This window comes from Condylura cristata, unplaced genomic scaffold, assembly GCF_000260355.1.
Source record: "Condylura cristata isolate star-nosed mole 26May11 unplaced genomic scaffold, ConCri1.0 scaffold00013, whole genome shotgun sequence".
NCBI lineage: Eukaryota > Metazoa > Chordata > Mammalia > Eulipotyphla > Talpidae > Condylura > Condylura cristata.
In genome coordinates, this window is record NW_004567114.1 from 9,445,665 (window position 1) to 9,462,219 (window position 16,555).

Consider the following 16,555-nt stretch of genomic DNA (forward strand, 5'->3'; position numbering starts at 1 on the left):
AGCAAAGCACAAAAGGTAACATTTGGAAAATAACTCCTAACAGACGTAGGAAATGTTTGTGATCTACTATTTTATTTTTTTAACTCATTAGGAAATCGGAGTCTTGTTCAGAGGGAAACATTTAAAACAAACCGAGAGCAAGTGTCTGCAGTCCTCTCCCCAAGCATGGTGGCAGTGAGCTCACAAAGAGGCTTCCAGAACACTCTGGGCTCCCAGGAATGCTGTGTGAACTGCTGATTTGGCCTGACTCCAGGTTCTAGCCGTGGGGAAGAGACACAGAAGGTCAACACACTGTCTGGGGGGTGGCTGCAGAGAGCAGCTGTTTGGACAGCAGGCGGCACTGGAAGGTGCCACGAACGGGCAGCCTTTGGCCAATTTACCTTAGAGATCTTGAGACGATTCTGACTGATCCCCCCAAAGTTTGGGACTAGCCACCACCACTGTATGAAGGGTCTAGAAGGTTCTAGGTCCAGGGCTGGGGCGGTCTCAATTTCAGTAACGGTCCATGAGCTCTGCTCCCACGCGTGTGCTCAGGGGCATGCCCTGTCTGCGGTCTTTGAGGGAATGCAAGAAAGTGTGGGTGGTGCCCCCCGGCCGTGAGTCATCTCCCAGCACAAGGGAGGCGACCTGCAGACCAGTGCCGACAACCGCTGCTTCTACTGGGCACGCGGGCACACCAATTAACAGCTGCGTCTTGGATCTGCAGCGCTTGGCAGCCCACTCTGCAAATGTTTTTCTTTTTTGTGATCCCATTTTGTTTTCACCAGAAAAACTCAAAGAAGGAAGAAAGATGATTTGTTTCAGAATCAAAGGAACAGGCACAGGAGAAGGGCTGCGAGTGATGCTGGAAGGAGGAGAGGCGAGCAGAGCCTGCGTGCTTCCTCCCAAGCCAAGGCGCTCTTCTAGCCGAGCGCTCGTCTACGTTCCCCCAGAGTGGCAGCAGCAACATTTCTGCTCATCCCCAGCTATGCCCCCACCGGTGCCTGGCAGTTGCTAGGCAACCTGTAACAGCGACTGCTCTCTGCCCACCCACAAAGCACAACTTTCATAATTGTTCTCCTAGGTTTGCCAATTACTCCGAAGCACTTTCTTAGCCAAGGCAGCATCTTAAACCTCATCTTGCCTGCTTGGTGGTGTGGTAAAATTTAAACACTATTTGTCATCATGTCCCAGTAATTTCCATAACAACAGGCTGTCCATCAAACAGGCAATGACTTCATGGTAGGCTCTAAACCTATAAATAGCTTTGCAGAAATGCAACCAGACAAGAGAGGAAATTGCCAGCTAACATTTCAATAAGTTCAAACTAAAATGCTAGACAAAGTACTAGTTTTAATTTTCTTTGAACATGTACTTTCCGCTGGAGGTACCGCTCTTGATTTTATAGAAAAATTTGGACCCATTCTTAAATCGACACATATTAACAAGGCTTATCTGCAGCCAATTCCTTAGGTCACGTATCACATAAACAGAAAAGATAAAGTTGTAAGCTGCTTTCTAAACCCCGATGAAGCTAGTGAATATGAGCTCAATAATAGCACATGATTGTTGCAAATCAGGTAGCTAAGTCAAGGCACATGGCTTGACAGGTCACCTCCACGTTTGTCTTCCATCACCCTCAGAGCGTGCCGTCCCTGAGCTAAAGTCCAGATCACATAAGACTTTCCTGAAATCTAAGCGGCAAGGCTCTATGAGTGCAGCCCAGGTGAGGACTCGGCCTTGGGCCCACCTCGGAGCTCCTCCGCTGCCTCCTCGTGTGCTGGCCCGTGGGCTGGCTGTGCCACCATGGGGGTTTCTGAGTGTGAAAAGGTGAGCTGCCCTGACCTGGAAACGCTTCTCTCAATATTCACGTCCCTCTGGAGAGGGTTCCAGGGCCCACAACACAGTCGCAAATGCATGGCCTGGTATGTTAACTTTGAGGAAGGCCTGGCAACCTCACAGCCTATTTCTCATCACTTTGACTCAGGAATAGCTGCAATCATTTAGCTTTCACCAGTGTGTTCCTAAGGGAATACAGCGGGAGGCCGGGTCACTCCCAGTCTCACTCACCACGGCAACTCAGGTCCTCACTCCTCACACAGGGACGCCCTCGGCCGTCATGACTTGGCCTCCTGGCCTTGTGCCCTCTGCACCCAGGGTCGAGCATGCAGTCCCTCTACATCTAGGGAATCCCCTTCTTCAGGAGATGACTCTTCTCAGAGATGCAGAGTGGGCACCGAGTCCTTGTGCCATGGGCAAGCATGACGGCAGCGCTCCTGTTCCAGGTCCGTTCCACCCCGGGGGGCCCCACGTCACACGGGGCTCCCGCAGCCCGGGAGGCAGCCCTCGCGATGCCTGCACCACACACCTGCAAACAGACTGCGCCTAAACACATTCCCACCCAGAGCTGGTAAGTGACAGAACAGTACCGTGACTCCTTATCCCTAGGACTCAAAGGTGTTTTTCCATCCTGGCAGGGTGCCTGGAAACCTGCAGGGAGTCCTCTCTCTCACTTTGGAGCTGTGCCACGAACACCACGAGGTCATTCACGCTCCTTGGCGGGAGCCAGCATGAAGTCAGGCCACCAATTTCCACCCACCAGGGAAGTGACTTGGCTTTGCTTCCGGACAGCTGTCTTCTTTGCTTTGTGAGTGCTTTTGGACTTCAGTTTCAAAGTCTGTGCACTGGTAAAGGCATACTTCTGCTCCATGATAAGGTAACTGGCCATTATTCGCGGCAGTTGTACTGTTAAGTCATCAGATGCCCAGCGGCCTTTGCTGAGACTATGTCAAGAACTCGAGCTCCGTACACCTCTATCCAGCAGAGACCCAGATTCAGGCCTGAGTGTTGCCCATGTCTCTAGCACTGCAAGGTGGACACAGCAGTCACAGAAGTGCTAACGGCAGGGAGAGCGTCTTACAGGAACTGATAAGGATTACTCTGCAACGGGAACGTGGTGAACAGGGCACAGTTCTGTGAACACTTCCGGAACTGTTAGAAATATATTAAACTGTAGACTTTATATTGGTGAATTTAATTCTAAGTTAGTTATGACTTAAGAATTTCTTTTATTTCAAAAAAGGACACATGGGAGATTTGACCGCTTAGGAGAAAATAATTAAGGAACAAATATTAATTCTACCATACTATTTTTCTATTTGCCCCAAATGTACAAAGTAACAGACGGAAAAACAAAATTTATGTAAACCTTCTCAACATGTGGACTTATAAGTAAAACCAGGCTGTGATGACATGTTCTGTGAAGGGATTAGTCCTGGACCTCCTTCAAGTGAGGTTCATATAAGACATGTGTGCACACCACACACACACACACACACACATACACACAGTGACAATTACAAAATCGCTTTTCAGCAACCCATTCAGTTTCTAAGAGCAAGAGCAGGAATTATAAGCACTTAGAAAAAAATTCCTCCGCGGCTTACCTGGTGACAAGGAACCAAGCGACCTGCCGGAAGTCTGGGGAGAGCCTCATGTACGTCTTGATGTGCGGCATGGCATGGCTGCGGCCGGACGTCTCGGCCGACCACTTGCTGGTGTCAGGGGAGACAAACCGGCCATCAGCCTCACGCTGGGCACTGCCGAGACCCAGACCCCACTGCCCGAGCAGAGGGCGCACAGCCCCGCTCAGACGACACAAGCGCGCCCGTCCCTTCAGGGTGGCTCGGAGACGGGCTCGGCCCCTCGGACCCCTGCCGCAGACACGTGTGCACAGACCCCATCGACACATGGGGCTGGGGTGCGGCAGGAAGTCTGAGTAGGACTTCTGACTCCCCCAAACACTGCTGCCTGCTACTGCCTGAAAGCCTTCCTAATAACTTGAATCCATGGCTAGTGCACGTTTTGGTTAAGTTAAATGCATTACATGGTAGAGTCTTACAACAGAGTAGCCCAAGAGTGGGGAAATCTAAGAGAAAACGGACTCGGCACTGCTCTGTATCCGGCGACACGGTTAGCTGACGCCACCTGCTCACGAGCAAACGCAGGCGTCAGTGGCCGGCACCGTCCCAGGCCACAGTGTTTCGGGTCAGGCCCTTAACTCTGCTGTGTTTCTAACTGCCTGTCTGCTCATCTTGTCTCCTCGCTGGGCTGTGCTCTCCTTTAGCAGGCACCCGCACCGCCGTGTGCCACTGGGCACAGGCTTCCCCGAGAGCCTGCTGGATGAGCCCAGACACACCACGGGCAAACCGCAGCCACTAGCACGACTGAATGCGGAGAGGAGGACAGGTGCGGACACGCCGGTCACATGCTGCCATCCTCGGATCTGAATTTGGTTTGAGTTTACAGCGTTGCAGGACTAAGGTTCCATGGGACAAGTGACCATGTTAGGAGGCGACTATCCTAACGAACATCGGCGCTCGCAAAGAACATGTGCAGAGAGTAGGGGTCAGGCAGACCCCCCGATGAGGGAATGAAGGAAGACGATGTTGACAAGACTCCAATACAAAGAATGTCCTCTGTAAGGAACCACCTCCTCGGGTGCCACTGAGGACAGGCTCCGGGACGACACGCGGAAGCTGCAGCGCAATCTGCCTTCACTCACGGTGTGTGCCACGCTGTGTCCGTGGGCCCAAGCAGGGAACGGGCTGGCCTAGAATGTGCAGCCCGCACAACCTCCCTGCTCCAGAGGATGAGACGCTGAGCTTACCTGGACGGCCAGCACCGCCATCTCGTCCACAAACCTGCCCACCTGCGTGGATCCCGGGGAGCAGGCTGTATCCTACCCCCAGCGAGCCCACAGCCCCATGGTGTGTGAATGTGTACATAATGATTACATTTTATAGACTGGAAATACGAACTGAAATGCTGCTTATGTAAATTCTAAACCACCCACCATGTCCTGTTATTTATATTCCTCTTTGCAGGCCAAAATATAAATAGAAAACTCACAGAGATAAATTCTTCTCTTTGGTATTAACAACCTATTTCAAAAAGTTTTTAAGATCTCATTTTAAGCTATTTCTATCACTAACACATGTAGATGAAAATATAGAGCTATAGGATGTAAAAGTTCTCTTAAAAAAAAAAAAATGAGACCGACATAAATAACATTCCTATTCCTCACGAAGCAACGGCAATACTCTGAACCAATTACTTACTGAAAATAGGAATGGAGCCAGGCCTGTTTCTCGGCTGTCTGGATGCTGTAGGGAAGAGAGCCGCCGGCTTTTAAGAGAAAAGTAAAATGCAAATTATGAAATATAATTTGAGTTCTTTATGAAGAAAATTTATAGTAAACAGTGAGAAGGTAAAAGAAAAAAAGCAAATTTACTGCCATTACTTATCTCATGAAATACTTCTCTCTAAGAAATTGCCTTCACGCGCATTAATGAGGCCTCTCGGCGCCCTCCCTGGCGGCGCAACGGGCCAGGGTGCAGCGCTGTGAAGCCGGCCGCAGCCGCTGCAGCGCAAATTCAAATCCCGGCCAGGGGGTGACCCACACGGCGCGGCAGCCCTCTCCTGTCGCCCCGCTGCTCCCCTCAGCAGCGTACTTCATCGACCTGCCTGTTCTGCGCCCCATTCTCTCCCTGGTGACGCCTCTCACCACCCCTGCACCTCTGGCCTGTACCCCAGTTCTGTATGCATAAATACATACATCTTTAAAAAAAAAAAGTGTTCTCTCAGTTGGGTTTCCTTTCTTAGGGATGTTCACTACAAAGTAAATATTCACTGTCTGAACAGAGAAAGCTTGCTGAATCTCAGGTGGAAATTTAACGTCTGTAACAGCACAGACTAGAAGTGCTGAAGTGGCCACCGAGGAAGCCTGGGTCGTCCTTCCGTCCTGGCACAGAAGAGACAAGCTCGGCCACGCTCTGCCGGGGGAGGTGAGCCCCGGCGCGTCTCTGCCCACGCCGGGACCCGTGGTGGGCAGAGCAGCCAGCGTGGGCGAGGGGCTCACTCTGCTCCTGACAGACTGCACTGGCTAGCCAGGTCCGTACAGATGGGACGGAATGATCCTCAAAATAAATGAAAACATTCAGTAAACAGCCACGTCTTATATGAAGGAATCTGAAAAGCAAAATCCTTCAAAGGGAAAACGCAGATACACACAGGAACGTAGGTAGAAGCCAATTTCGTGCATTGTTGGAGGGAAATCCCACTGCAGATTTACCAGTGACTTTCCAAACACATATTGGAACTTCTCCCTATCAATCTATTGTCCAAAGAGGGCTTTACATTTTTCCTACTTACCAAAGAGGGCATGCTGTATCTCTGGCTAAAACTGCCCAACAACATACTCAGGCTTTCAGGGGCAGTCATAAGCCAGCTTTATGGGAAATGCAGTGTTTTCCACATGAAGAAGGATGCTCTGTTAGAAGCACAGAAAGAGGGCTCTCCCTGGTGGCACGAGGGGTTAAAGTGCAGCACTATGAAGCCATTTGCAGTCACTGCAGCATGAGTTCGATCCCCAGCCAGGAGCTGACCCACATGGTGCGGCAGACCTCTCCTGTCTCACCTGCTGCTCCTCTCAGCAGTGTACTTCGTCAATCTGCCTGTTCTGCTCCCCACTCTCACCTCCCATAACATTTGGCCTACTCCAGTTCCAGTATGTACAAAAAAAAGCCCCACCCTCCACTCCCCCTCCCCAAAAATAATCCCTTGAAACCCTCAGGAAAGCAGATTACCAACTAGGCTAAACCACAGGCTTCACCTTGCTGTTAGACCTCAGTTCGGGGAACCGAAACAGACCTGCACGTGGGAATCAAGCATCAGAGAACCAGGTAATAATTCAGACAGGCAGAGAAAGGAATGTAAGACTGGCTCTGGAAAGGCATGGAGGGGTAGGGACCCTGGATTTATCTGGACATCTTGCCTGGATAACCAGGTTTTGCGGCTGAGGTGAGAACAGTCTTATTAATAAAGATGAGAAGACTGTAGCAGTGTTATTATGAGGGTTTAGCACACCCAAATGAGGTGTCATCATCAGAAACAGAACTTACCTAGTTAGTGTTATATAGGTGTATGTGTTATATAAGTATATACTCAGTGTAGACACACACTTACACACACACACAACCAGTTAATTCAATTCTACATTTCTAGCCAATACTTTCCCCATGTCAAGGAGGAAGGCATGCTTATTTATTTGTTGTGAAAAATTCACGAGGACATCTATAAAATATACAATTGAGACAGTCTCCCCAACACTCACCAGGGTAGCCTTCTAAGCTGGTCCTCACATTTTCCACGGAAGGATAGATCTAAAAATGAATAAGGAAAACCACAGCACATTATTACCTGGAACATACCGTGTTGAAGAAACTACTGGGTAAAAAAGAATATTAGCTCCCTAAGAAATTTTATCAATAACTGGCTTATAACATCATATAAATTTGTAGGTACATTAGATATCAATTGTTTATACTGCATTGTATCCACTAAAAGTCTAATTCCATCCTTCACTGTATGGCTTTTTCATTGGGGTAAGACTGGCCTACACTGTTGCTCACATTTCAGGAATACAGGGTGCCCCAGCTGCTACCACCCACACCCACCATCGCCCACCACCATTTCTTCCCTGCTTTATGCTTGCTCCCCTCCTCAGAATGTCTCAATTCTGGAATATTTTTAAAAAAGATTTATTTATTTGTTCATATAAGAGCTGGGGTACAGGCCAGTGGTACGGGACTCACCAGAGATAGGTGGGGAGCAAAACAAGCAGACTGACTGAAATACACTGCTGAGGGGGGCAGCCGGTGAGACAGGAGAGGTCTGCTGAGCCAGGTGGATCAGCTCCCTGGCTGGGGACTGAACTTGTGCTGCAGTGGCTGTGGATAGCTTCATAGCAGTGCTGAGACCTAACTCCTTGGGCCTCCAGGGAAGCCCTGGAAAATGTGCTTTAAATTTTAAAGTTTCTGCCTCACCCGGGGGTAGGGGGGAAGGGGAAACCCCACACAACCACTCCTCAACTAATTAAATTACCAGAAACATAAATACTTGATGAAAAAAATATTATACTTCGATTTCTATTTTTCCTCTGAAAGGCCAAATGAATACCGGGATTGAATGCAAAATACAATATTAATTCAAAGGCCTCTAAATAATTAATGCATGTAACTGCTGCCCACATTTTCTTAATTCTTCTCCCTTGGTTTGACAGCCGGAAGGAGCAGCAGTGTGCAGGCCGGCTGGGGTGGGGGGGGCACCTGATCACAAAGGGGGCAGCTGACGCCCGGCCACATCTACCCGAGACATTAAAACATCTCTCACAAGGTCGGAGCCTCCTGCCTCCGGATGATACTCACCAGGTGCAGCGGGGTGGCGCTCCTGCCCAGCGCCTGGCTTTCCTTGCCCAGGCTCGCCAGGCTCTCCTGGAACTCAGAGCACAGCCATTTTGACTCGTCAGCGCCCATGGAGCCAATGCTGGAGAACTGGCCCACCACCGGCCAAGACTCCGCCTGGGGAATGGGGGCGGCCTGTTCCCTCAGCAGCTGTGGGCAGAAAGCGGGTTGACTCAGAACATGCCCGTGGAGCCCCTGACTGGCAAGAAGAGTGCTGAGAACAGTAGTGACCGATTGCGCATGTTTCTGTTCTCTTTGGGGAAAAAATTTTTTTAAACACTAAAAATATTTCATTTTCATGAAGTGGACAGAAGCATTCCTCTTCCAAAAATCTTTGATTAAAATCTTTTCCCCAAGATCCACTTTAGGAGAAGTGTCACGTAAACCAGCCACTGGATAAATTTTTCGGTCTGGAAGCCAAATGCTAATACACTTACAAAACACAGAAAAACAAAGTCTTGCATACTTTGACTCATCTCACTTGACAGAGGTTCGGCAGGTGGGCGCTGGCCTGAGAGACTGCGAGCCAGCACCCAGCGGACGCGCGCTCCCTCCGGCGCTGCGGGCACTGACTGTCTCCTGCAGTCTAGTTAGGCCATGCTGGAGAAACTGTTCAGGAAATCTCCAGGGGCTCTACCCACTTCACCCTAGTGTGGTGCCCGCTACCTAGAGGTCAGAGGGAGCAAGAAAGAGGGCCCACCGTTCCCACCCTGGGGAACCCACTCAGGCCACTGTATTCGGCCCAAAGGGGGCTGTTTTCCCCATCACGGTATAGGTGGAACAAGTCAAAACACATTTATCAACATGCCCTGAGGTTCTCAGCGTGTGCCCCAAGTCGCATGGTGTAGAACGGGACTGAATGGACAACTATTACGACGGGTTTGTGTTCTGGAGCTTGGCCCCAGGTAGGCTGTGTGGGGCCTGGGGCCTGGGACCTGTGCCTCTGTCCCCATGTCAGTGAGACAGGTGACCAGGCCCGTCTTCCCTGGGAAACAGCTGGGCGGCAACATGAGCTGCTGTGGCCCAGCCCGGTCCAGCCATTAGCCCGGACAAGTTGCCCTGAGTGCTCACGGGCTTCTGGGAGGGAGGGCCATTTCACAGGTGATGCGAGAGGCAGGTTAAAAAGCAGGCCAACCTCCCTGGTGGCGCAGCGGGTTAAAGCACAGCACTGAGAAGCTAAAGCCACTTCTGCATGAGTTCGATCCCCGCCTGCCCCGGAGGTGACCACATGGAGCGGCAGACCTCTCCTGACCCGCCTGCTGCTCCCCTCAGGAGTGTACTTCGTCCATCTGCCTGTTCTGCTTCCCACTCTGTCTCTGGTTAAGCCTCTCGCCGCCCCTGCACCTCTGGCCTGTACCCAGTTCTGTATGTACAAATAAATAAATCTTAAAAAAAAAAAAAAAAAAAAGCAGGCCAAGATCAGCTGACCTGTAGTAGGTCAGAATCTGAACCCCGGGACAGGCCTGTCCCTGACCCTGCACCAAGCTCTGCTCCTCCTAGGGTGAAGCGTCCTTGGGTCAGCTATCTAAGAACTGGGGTACAGGCCCAGAGGTGGGGAAGAGGTTAGAGGATTCACCAGAGACAGAATGGGAACAGAACAGGCAGACTGAAACACACAGCTGAGGGGAGCAGCGGGTGAGACAGGAGAGATCTGCCGTGCCTGGCCAGGGATTGAACTTGTGCTACAGTGGCTGCAGGCAACTTCATAGTGCTGTGCTTTTAACTTCTTGCTCCACCAGGGAGGGCCCTGTGGTATCATTTTGAAAGGGGGAAATTAAAACAAAATGCTCACTAAGCAAGGGGAATTTTAATATAGCAAATACTTGAAAGGAAAAAGAAAGCTACTTTAAGGAAGAGTTTATTAAGGCTGATACATCATATCCTAAAGAGAGGAGAAAATGCCAGGCTTTGGTGTGTGACTTTGTTGAAGGCCTTTCTTTGGTGATTTTCACACCAGCAGCAGAGAAAAAGAATGGAAAGCCAGACTGTTGTCATTTAGAACCGTCTAGGCTACACCTCCAAAGAGACACCACTGAAGCTCAAGCAGCTGCTGAAGACTAGAGGCCCTCCATCTACGCTGCTTGCTCCCGGCCGGAAACTGGTAGTGGAAGCTGCCATCCCATGTGGCTTCTCCACAAAAGCCCTCGTCCCCTGGCTGACTAACTGGCGGTGTGGCAATCTGCCAAAACGGATAAGCACTAGCTGATGAATCAGTCAATCAACCGCCTTCGGCAGACTTTATTTAATAATGTATTTAAGCAAGTTGTCAGCTTGGTTTCATTTCCCCGTTGACGAAATGAAAAACCAACTTGTCTCAGACTGATACACCGCCTTTTGTAGTACAGCAAGGTGTGATGGAGTTTTAGACTCTCTGATTTCACTTCCTCATCAATCTCATCACTGAAAATACAGAAAATGTGTAATATCCAAATGAATGAGGGACTCGGGCGACAGGTGTGGCCTGCCCAAGAAAATCAGAATCTCAACTCTGCTCAGCGCTTTCCTCCACACGTTAGAATATTCTGTATTCCTTGCGATTAATTCCTCATGTTTCATGGAGCCCTTCTGAAAGTTTCTCTCTTCCTCCTTGTTCTTTTTTCTCTTTGACCACAAAGGAAAATCAGTTCCTCACTTAGTCTTGCCCTGAATCTACAGACATGAAAAAAAAAACACAAAAACCCATGGTCATTCTGTCCCTATGAATGTGCATTTTTTGTTTTCCCTTTGATGTCAAAACCATCTTACAACCAGCTGGTTGGGTGCTGAAACTGCTCGAACAAAGATGCCTGTGGCCAAATTACCCAGAACCACCATGAAAATACGCAGCTATGAGTGAAAAAGTTGAAAGAAGATGCCTTAAGTTAAAAAAAATATATATTAAAAGAGTAGAAATCTGTTACCTTCCGAAGCCTGAAATGGCCCCAATTATCCTTCTGACTTCCCTGGAAGCGTCCTGGAGTCGATCCAATGAGGTAAACGCTGAAAAGATGGGAAATGCAAGTCACAGGTCACAGCACTGTCACCTGGGTGCTGGGAATCACAAAACCCGCAGAAAATGCCCATTAAGCCCAGAGACCGCCACACGCCCAAAGGCCTCCTCAGGTAGCTCCCGCTGGAAGGGGCACGTGTTATGTGTGCAAGGCCATTAGGAGGCCACCGGCCTCACCGCGGGCCTGAGGACGAGGCGAGGCCGGCGGCACAGCAGGGCAGTGTGAGCCCCCACCTCCGTCCAGGCCCCAGCAGGCCACACCCGTGTCCTCTTCAGGAGCCCCCCAACACTTCGTACTTCGTTTCGGAGAGGTCGTGCTGGCGGATGACGTCTGCCCACTCCTTGAGAGGAGGAGCGTTGTAGGCCTCCAGGTAGCTGAGGAGGTCGGCTTTAAAGTGGGTTGCCGATTCTCCAGCTGTGTGGGCTCCGTCAACAATCCGTGGGTACAAGGGGCTCAGCCATATGCTGGAAGGAAAAGCATCATCTTCAGGAGTCAGGTGGCCCCTGATGACCGCGTCTCTGCGCGGGTCTCAGCAACCTCAACCCCCACACTCAGGGCTCCACCGGCTTTCCCGTAAGATGTAGCATTATTTCCGAACCTATCACCTGAAGCTTTCCAGGTGAAGGCCACGGCACCATCCAGTGCGCAGGCACCACACTGGGTTCCCTCCCAAAGCCGACCCGCCCTCACCACACCGCTGCCCAGTTATCCTCACCACCCCTCCCTCCCCTGTGCCCACCCACGTCACCATGAAGTGAAGACCCAGTAAGATCTGGCTGCTGCCCAGCTTGGCTCCTCCACGCACCCCTCTTACTCCTTCGCCCTGCCTCCCTCCCGCCCTCTACACTGTATTAGAAGACTGGTGACAACGGTGAGGAGTTTTGTGCCTGTTACCGCACCCCCCGCCTCTACTGACCCAGCAAGATTTGCCCACACCAAGCAGCTCTTTGGCCAAGTGGGAAGAACAAGTTTATTTATACTATGAGAAAAGCGCGCACATCTACTTTGGATAAACGCCTTTTCCTGATGTACGTGCCACAGCAGCCTGGGACACTCCCGCGTCCGACATCTGCCATCCGGGGTGGGTACGGATCACTCCACGGATAAGGGGACCCTCAGGCGGCTTCTGGGTAGGATTTCTGCGGTGTCTGTGTGGGGCGCGGCCAGCCCGGCACGAGCGGGCACCGGCGACGCGGAGGCCGAGAGGCACCAGGTCTCAGCGGGGAGACGGCGGGTTCGGGCCTTTCACTTTGCACCCTCCCCCTCCCCCCTCCTCCCTCCCCACCTCCGCACACGCAGCCCCGCGCGTCGACTACCTGCCTCGGCTACCGGGTGCGCATGCGCCGGGCGGGCGAGGAGTGCAGACCACGCCGGCCACCTCGGGGCGGGGCCGCTCAGCGGAGACACGGCCGCTCCTCCCGTGGCCCTTTTCTAGGCCACGGGTGTGGCTTTTTTTTTTTTTTTTAAAACAGCGAAGACAGAAATGAAAGCACATCCCGGCACTGATGCTCCCTGGGTGCACATGGCTCCCCGAGAGCGCGAGGCGCCCCGTACCCTTGGGTTTTCTGGTGCCAGTCGGCGTGGATGAGGTTGGAGGTGTGGATGACCACCCGGAGGCCTTCTTCATATAGCAGCAGCATCATCTTCCTGCACAAACAGAAACGGATCAAACACATGAAGCTTCCAGGTGAGCCATGCCTTTGATGCAAACGGAGGGGCTCTCGAAAGCTCTTCTATCACCCAAACTCCACGGAGACGCCCTTCCCGTCTTCTATACGTGGCCAGTATGGCCAAGTCTGTTAAGTGAGTGGCCTGGTGGGCCGCGGTCTCTGTCGCCCGCCCACGTGGCCAGCCCTCGCTCTCCAGACCGGGCCCTGTGCTCTCTCTGCAGCATCACCCCATCTGGCCAGGGGGCCGGGGAAGCCTGGCCAGTGTCCCCCCACGTATGGTCACAACCTCTTGCTGTGTCCTGGCTCTCCAAAACTAGTTGGCTGAATGAGAAACACAAGGGGGGCCTGCATCTATTTCAGTTAAGCGTCAGTTCACGGGGCTGTTTCAGCCCAACAGAGTGATGTGCACAACGGGCCAAAAAGGCACCACGGGATTCTTAACCCTTGGCCACAGTTCAGAAAGCTTTAAAGATGCTTCCTTTCCGTAAGGCTGGTCTTTCGTTAAATACCCACAGATGCCACGCTGGTCATCGTGTGAACTGGGCTTGAGGTCAGTCTTTTCTTCTCCACTAAGGAGAAACAGAGCCAGCTGAGGCCTCTTGCCCTCGGGGCTTTCCAGGCCTCTAGTCATCAGACTGAGTCTCCTGACTTAATCCCAGGAGCGGGAGGAGACAGGATACAAAGAGCTTTCCTCTTGAGTGCAAGTCATCACCACTAGGAGCCTGGGATCCCGGGGAGTCATTAATGGCCCTAAGTCGTTCAGTGTCTCTGGGCCTGGGATGTGTACTAGTAACATAAAGGATTAACGAGTCACTTACTTGGCATGGTTGTAATAAAATGCAACAAGCATTTTGTAAAACATCAAACTTTCTCACGGTGCCTTCCTACCACTCCTTCAATGCCTTGCTCAATTTTGTAATCTACCGTCAGATAATTCTTGGCCACGCTATGGCTTGTTTTCTTGGGGGAAGACTTTATTTTTGTGTAGAAGAACTGGGGTACAGGCCAGGGGCAGGTGGGTGACAGGATTCACAGGGCGAGTGGAAATACAACGGGTGGATCTACTGAAACACACTGCTGGGGAGACAGGAGAGGTCTGCGGGGCCACGTGGGTCAGTCCCTGGCTGGGGGTGGACTGAGGCCGTCGTGGCAGGCCTTTGTGGTGGGAGCGCTGAGACCTGACCCCTTGGCCAGCAGGGAGGCCCCGGCTGGCTTTCTCATCATTCCAGGAATCCAAGTTCTCTCCAGGCAATGAGGAATTTGCTCCTCGTGCCTGTAACTCTGCGTGGACATTGTTTCCACTTAGGATGCTACATAATAGGATGCAAATCAGTTCACATCTGGAGAAAATGAGAACCCTGCTCCTCAGGTATAAACAGCCTGGTACTGCGTGGGCACCTGGGGTCAGTGTGCACAGACACGGACCAGAGAACACGGACAGGGAGGGAATGAGCTCAGTTCTTGCCAGGATTTAACCCGGCTGGCAAATGGTCAGGGACGCCGTGCTGCCCGAGGGCCACCGTGCAGCCGGTGCCCGTCCCACTCGGGGACACGTGCCCGGGGGTCTGGCGGAGGGCGCCTACTGGTGCCAAATCAGCAGCCGACTGGAACTAACAATGAGCCAGCTATAAACTCATGACAAGGCTTACAGGTATGTCCATTAGTCAGGCCTTGACTGGACGCGTGGAGGGTGACCACGCACCAGTGTCAGTGAATTCCACCACACGACGCCATGAGGAGCATGGAACAGAGCCATGTTCCGGAGAAAACGGTGGGTGCTAGACAGATGGGTTAGCAAGGATAACAGGGCGGGCACGAGTCTCCCGAAATGGGACTGCACGCAGCCTGGGGTGGGGGTGTGTCAGGAGCAGAGGGGCAGTTCCGGGCGTTGACTCTGCCCGAGGGGGGAAGCAGCAGGAGGCGGTGCTTTGCTCACTCACGTGTTTGCCTCTTTCTCTGGGAACAAAGACTCAAGTCTCAACTCACGTCCTGTCCCCCACAGCTGTGCTTCAAGGCCAGCTATTAAGCAAGGAATTCTAGCATTTTTGAAACAAGTAACCAGGACGAACCTCAAGGCCTGAGCTCAAGCTCCCATGGACACCGCATGGTCAGAGTGGAAACTGTCCATGCCGTGAGCTGGGGGCGGGGTGAGATGCTGCCTCCATGCCACAGCAGCCTCTGGGGGACGGGCACCCGGCGCTCGCGACCACAGTGACTTACACGCACCCAGGCCAGGCACGCCGGCTCACACTCGGCGGCCCTGCCCTGCCCTCTCAGACTGCAGCTGCCCATTGGGGGGCTCTAAATGATGCAACGTTTACTCAAGAGCAGCTAAGGTCAGCCCGTCTGGCAGGTATGCGTTTATGAGATGCTCAACCTGTCCAGCTCTGGCTCCTTTCTGAAGAGAATCAGCACAACAGCTTTAAGCCTACAAAGGGAAAGAAAAATGCCCTCACTTGGGTCACCACAGTGTGGGGAAAACTGGTCACAGCCAGCCTGGGGCAGCCCCGAGAGGTGCCCCCCACCCTGGAGACAGAGCCAGGCGGTGAGGCACCAGGCCACCACTGGAGCAGAAGGCAAAGGCGGCCTCGTGATGTCCTCTCACAAGTCTTGTCTAGAAAAAGGCGATGATAAAAATATGGAGCAGGAACGACCGTGTCTGGTTCTCATTTATAGAATCAACTGTGTAAGAGGGCTCAGGAGAGGGCACTGGGCCCAGCCCAGTCACACAGGAGTCCAGGTGGCCCCAGGAAGACGCAACAGGTCAGGCTTTCCTGTCTGGTTTATGTCTCAGAAAATTACCTGACAGAGAATTTCTGAGATGTCATCAGCACCAGGTGGACACGCTTTTGAAATACTGGTATACTGGCCCTCCCTGGTGGTGCAGAGGGTTAGGACGCAGCACTGCAAGCTGGCCCCGGAGCTGACCCACATGGCACAGCAGACCTCTCCTGACCCCGCCGCTGCTCCCCTCAGTGGTGTACTTCCTTGATCTGCCTGTTCTGCTCCCCGTTCTGTCTCTGGTGAAGCCTCACACCGCCCCTGCACCTCTGCTTGTACCCCAGTTCTGTATGAACAAATAAATGAATCTAAAAACAAAAACAAACCAAAAAAAAACCCCACCAAACAAAACTGGTATACTGATACGTTATTTTGTTTTTTGGAGTAGGATAGTAATATCCTACTCAATGAAGTCAGCTGCTGTGGACATCAGATTTTCTTAAAGGAGTGGAACCTCCCCCCACCCCCAGGCCTGGGGGCGCAGAGGTGCACAAGCCCAGCTGCCCCTCCATACTGGTACAACCCATGTCTTGAACAGACAGCAGGAACTGGGTGGCCCATCAGATTGTCACCCCAAAGCTGTCAGGCAGCACCCCTCCCAGCTGTCACATGGGAGTCATGTTACCAGCACTGTTCCGTCTATTAAAAATCATTTCCTTCCCGCTTCATAAAAATTGCTTACGTGTGGTGTGTTCCAAATGCAATATCCAACTTTGCCTAGAATAAGAAAGAAGTCAAGTCACTTACTTAAACAAAAACTCAATATTCTTATCTATTGGAAATTAGAAGTGTTCAGGGCCACCTTTAAAAAAACCCCCAAAAATTGTTTCTA

General features: G+C 51.8%; 1 protein-coding gene across 1 annotated transcript in view; it reads right to left on the minus strand.

Moving 5' to 3' along the window:
- Nucleotides 1–16,555, minus strand: part of TDP1 (tyrosyl-DNA phosphodiesterase 1) — a 46,579-nt gene that overhangs the window by 21,426 nt on the left and 8,598 nt on the right. Inside the window, exons 5-12 of the mRNA XM_004681632.2 lie at nucleotides 16,406–16,440; nucleotides 12,827–12,919; nucleotides 11,569–11,736; nucleotides 11,183–11,261; nucleotides 8,247–8,432; nucleotides 7,154–7,202; nucleotides 5,100–5,166; nucleotides 3,426–3,533 (exon numbers count right to left, since the gene is read on the minus strand). Coding sequence (XP_004681689.1) covers nucleotides 3,426–3,533; nucleotides 5,100–5,166; nucleotides 7,154–7,202; nucleotides 8,247–8,432; nucleotides 11,183–11,261; nucleotides 11,569–11,736; nucleotides 12,827–12,919; nucleotides 16,406–16,440 — 785 coding nt within the window. The remainder of the gene's footprint in view (nucleotides 1–3,425; nucleotides 3,534–5,099; nucleotides 5,167–7,153; nucleotides 7,203–8,246; nucleotides 8,433–11,182; nucleotides 11,262–11,568; nucleotides 11,737–12,826; nucleotides 12,920–16,405; nucleotides 16,441–16,555) is intronic.